This window comes from Tupaia chinensis, unplaced genomic scaffold (genome assembly GCF_000334495.1).
Source record: "Tupaia chinensis unplaced genomic scaffold, TupChi_1.0 Scaffold000290_1, whole genome shotgun sequence".
NCBI classification, from domain to species: domain Eukaryota; kingdom Metazoa; phylum Chordata; class Mammalia; order Scandentia; family Tupaiidae; genus Tupaia; species Tupaia belangeri.
Window position 1 is genome coordinate 2585190 of NW_006159775.1, and position 4339 is coordinate 2589528.

The window sequence follows — 4339 nt, forward strand, 5'->3', positions numbered from 1 at the left end:
GACGACGAGGGGCCAAGGTGGGCTCGGATGCTGACTGAGCGCCGGGCACACTGTCGGGCTGCCTTCCTGACAGCCGCTCCCCGGGACGGGTGCGGGCCTCGGCGGAGAGTAGAATAAAGAGGAGCGGCCGCCGCTGCGCGAGGAGGACGAGAACTCCCGTTGCCAGCTCTGTAACAAACGGATGGAAATCCTGAATGGAGGACCCGCTGACTTCATTTGCTTGGAAAAATCGTCCAGAGGAACTCATATTTGGCTACTCTGAGCGGTGGAGGGGGTGTCCATGACGTGGCAGGGGGAAAATAGACAACCGAAACCTCCCGTGTGAACTGCAAACTGTGACCGAGCCAGGGGAAAATGATCTCTCTCTATATTGTCATTTCACGCAAACGGTTTCAAGCATCTGTATCATAAACTTACTTCTATGTCTTGCACCCAGTTGAGCAGAAACCAGAAGAGTCCTGTCTGGGTCTCCATCGTTATCCGGGAGACCCGCCGCCAGAGGCCTGCCTTCGTTTTCCCACATCCCCTGGAACGGACATCTGTTTGGGGCACTCCAGTCTACCCTGTAGCACCGCGAGCTCATCATGAATGCTTTGCTCCTTCCTGGGACTTAACTCCTAGAACCTACATGCAGGGCTGGAATTCAGCCCAAATGCATCTGAAGGAACGACATTTTAAACCGTTTTTTAGATACCTGGGTTTTTTATTTTAAAAAAATATACCCTGTAAAAAAAAGGATTTGATAGGCTTAAAACCATGACAGGTAAGAACTTTCTTTCTTTCTAGTCCCTTAACGTGCGTCGCAGGGAAGGCCGAAGCGGAGCAGGACCCAGGAGGAAGGAGAGCCCAGGGGCCCTTGTGGCCTTAGGGGCTCGCAGGCGCTGGGCCAGGCGGCTGCTTTGGGGAGAGGCTCAGCCCTTGCTCCTGGACCGCGGGGCCAGCGGCTGGGGAAGCTTCTGTGGCGCGCGCGGGGAGTCGGTGCTGCCTCCACCTGCTCAGCCCGGGTCACAGCTCCAGGCGACGCGTCGAGGGACCACTCCGGGTCAATATTGGGATTTTTAATAAGCCAAGGAATGGAATTTTAATTATTCAGAACCCACCTCCTCGGGACCAGATGCTGTTGGGATGGTCCTGGTCACACAATATTAAAGAAACCGACCACTAAAGGGACGAAAAGCGCGTCCGAGACCTCCGTCGCAATTACGAATGAGCCAGACTTGGTAGCACGGGGCAGTGATTGCTGGTGCCCAACCGGACCCTCCTCCCTCTCCCCGTTCCTCCCCCCACCCGAGGCAGGCTCCCGCGGCGGCCGGGACCTCGCGTTCCTGCATCGTGGCCGGGCTGCATTTTTCATGAGCCCGGGGTGAACAGGTGCGAAGTGCGCTGGGAGCATCCGGCCGGCGGCGGCCGAGCGCCGGGAACATGGAGAGCGAGCGCGACATGTACCGCCAGTTCCAGGACTGGTGCCTCAGGACTTACGGGGACTCAGGCAAGACCAAGACGGTGACCCGTAAAAAATACGAGAGGATCGTCCAGCTCCTCAACGGCTCCGAGTCGAGCTCCACGGACAACGCCAAATTTAAATTCTGGGTCAAATCGAAGGGCTTCCAGCTGGGCCAGCCGGACGAGGTCCGCGGGGGAGGTGGCGGCGCCAGGCAAGTGCTCTACGTGCCCGTCAAGACCACGGTGAGTGACTCGCCTTCCTCTGTTATTTGTCTGCCCAAGCAGCCCGGCGGGGAGGGAGGAGGGGGGAGAGAGGGGGAGCCGGGAGGTCGTGTTCACCCCCCCCCCTCCTCACCCCCCTCCCCAAGTCGTCCCTACTCGCATTAGCTAGGCGCGTTTCCCCACCGAGCGGTCTTTGTGGTCCTTTATTTTAAAGCGGCAGCGGCCCCCCCGCCGCCGGCCGCCCTCCCCGCCTCCCAGCTCCCAGACCCGCTGCTGGAGCTTCCTTCCCCGGGTTGGGCGGCGTCCGGCGTCCTCGGGCTGGGCCATTGTCCCACGTCCTTCGCTGGGTGCCTGGCGCGTGTCCCACCGCCGCCACCGCGCAGAAAGGCCAGGCTGGTACCCCAGCCGCACGCGCCGGGAACCGACGATTCCGATCGATAGTGCACAGTGGCTCCTTATTGGCACAAAGCCTGGATGTGGCGCTGTCATGGATGTGGGGTTATCCTCAGGACATTATCGGGTTTTATTGTTAGACTGCCGCCCGGGAGACACCGGGGCAGTCCGAATGCCATAATCTCTCCCAGAGATCGTTGTCACGACTGTTTAGATTGTAGATAAGGTGCTGGAGAGTCCTCTCCCCGCCCCCCATTCCTTTCCTCACTTCCCCCTTCCACAAATAAAGCTGCAGCTAGAAGATGAACAACAAAGAGAAATGGGTTAGGGCGCGATCAAATGGTGCGTGCGTTTATTCCTCCTTCTGAGATGGCTGTGGTCTCAGGGCCACAAAGCTCTAGCCCAGGCGCTGCGAGGTACTGGCTTTGAGAGCCTGGTGGGTCTCAGCCGCACGCAGCAGAAGCTTTGGGGTTGGGGAGCGGCAGCGGCGCCGATTCCCTTACTCGAAGATGGGAACGGTGGCCTCTAAGTAGGATTGCAGATCAGATGAGTAAGACCTTACTGCGTCGTGCTACGGTGGGTACTGGACTGGAGTAGGGGTGGGGGAAGTCTCTGGCATCCTCTGTATTTTTGCCCGCTTTGGGATTTCTTGGAGTATTTTACTCATGTCCCCCTCCCTTACTGGCAACTCTTTCCTAGTGCAGTTTTCATGGGTGATCCTAGAAAGGAGACGTCTTGTAAGCGATTCTCTCTCTAAGGGAGGTATATGAAATTGGATATATGTGCATGAAAGCTGTTTCAAAGAAATATTTGGAGGATTCTTCTAGGCTTGGAAAACAGGTTATGGTTTCTCTGAGATAGATTAAGAATAGTTGACTGAAGGATGTGAATTTCTTTGGGAATTTATGTGGAAAATGGGAAATGAAAATAAAGGTGAAATGGAAACACATGTAAAGTTTTGTTTTGTTTTGTTTTAGTGTCCAATTGTTGGAAGGTTTGTAGGAGGTAAATCTATGCTAGTAGTCTTCTCCTTTAAACTGTGGCAGTGTTAGAGACAATGGTTAGGTTATTGCCTTACTTTACTAAATAAGGACGACTAGATTGGCTTGAGTGAGAACTGAGATTTATTTATATCTGCATGAGCCAGAAGTCTATTGTGGAGAATGAAAGGCTTTGATTCATTTGTATTGGGAGTGACATTAAGAACCTGATGGGAAAAAATTATAGACAAAGTTCATTAGAATTGAAAACATTAAGACTGTGCTTTCCCTTGGACAATACTGAGGTGACTGAATGAATAAAAAAACCCATTTACAATATATTGACTGGAAGTATTATTTAATACTATCAAATCTGTTTTAAAAAGCCTTGCTAGCTGGGAAGTTTTTTTTTTTTTTCTTCCCTTTTATGTTAAACTCAAGTCCCTCTGTTTAACTGTCAGATGGCTTCACTTTGTGTATTGGTCCAGTGAGTTCATGACTGCATTTGCTATATATGTTAACATACGTGCTGTCAAAAACCATTAATTAAGAATTCTAAGTAACTTAAATTCTGTGATAATTTTAGGGGCATGATCATGGGTGCCAGTTTTTCAAACCAGTATTCATGTGCTGAAATATCGATATTTGCAATCAAAAATTAATGCAAAGTTAAAAGATAACTGCTATGACCTCTCAGTAAAACTCCATTAATGTGGATTTCTCTTGTGAGTAAAGATTCCATATATTTATGGGAGAACATGTAATCTATCAGGTGATCTTCTTAGCTAATGATTTCTATGTAGTATTTAAGAGCTCTGCTTTTCATTCAAGGCTGGTTTGAAATGTTGAAGAGGTTTTTTAATTCATGAACTCTTCTATCGCTCTTTATGAAATTTTTATACTGCTCCTGACATAGAATTATAGGCTCCTCCTTCTCTGAGCGACAGCCAATCGTCATTTCAGTGAGTTAAAAAATAAATAAAAGAGCTTTCATTTTGTGTTTTCCCACATCTCAAATTATTTCTGCCTTTAAATTATGTTGATTTTTCTTTGTAATAGGAGTACAATCACCAAGAAGACAAAAAAAATTATGTTTCTATTAATCAAAGGCGTAGGTTGGTTGAAATAAGGTACCGTAGCTGAATGGTATTTTCAAGCAGACTCAGAATCATTCTAAGCTACTTGAGGTTTGAGGGTTTGTGACTGGCTTTGCTGACAGTGAGAAATGCTTTGCTCCTGATGTTGCAATAATCTACTACTGCTGATAATTAGACATCATTACTACTGTGAAAAGGGAAAGA

At 49.6% G+C, this 4339-nt stretch overlaps 1 protein-coding gene across 2 annotated transcripts in view; it reads left to right on the top strand.

Annotated features, from left to right (window-relative positions):
* Window positions 1-1333: 1333 nt before the first annotated feature.
* The window catches only part of NOL4 (nucleolar protein 4), a 365383-nt gene continuing 362377 nt past the window's right edge, over window positions 1334-4339 (top strand). For both annotated transcript variants that reach the window (XM_006150552.3, XM_006150553.2), the window contains exon 1: window positions 1334-1686. In XM_006150552.3, the coding sequence (XP_006150614.1) occupies window positions 1423-1686 (264 nt within the window). In that variant the 5' untranslated portion in view covers window positions 1334-1422. The remainder of the gene's footprint in view (window positions 1687-4339) is intronic.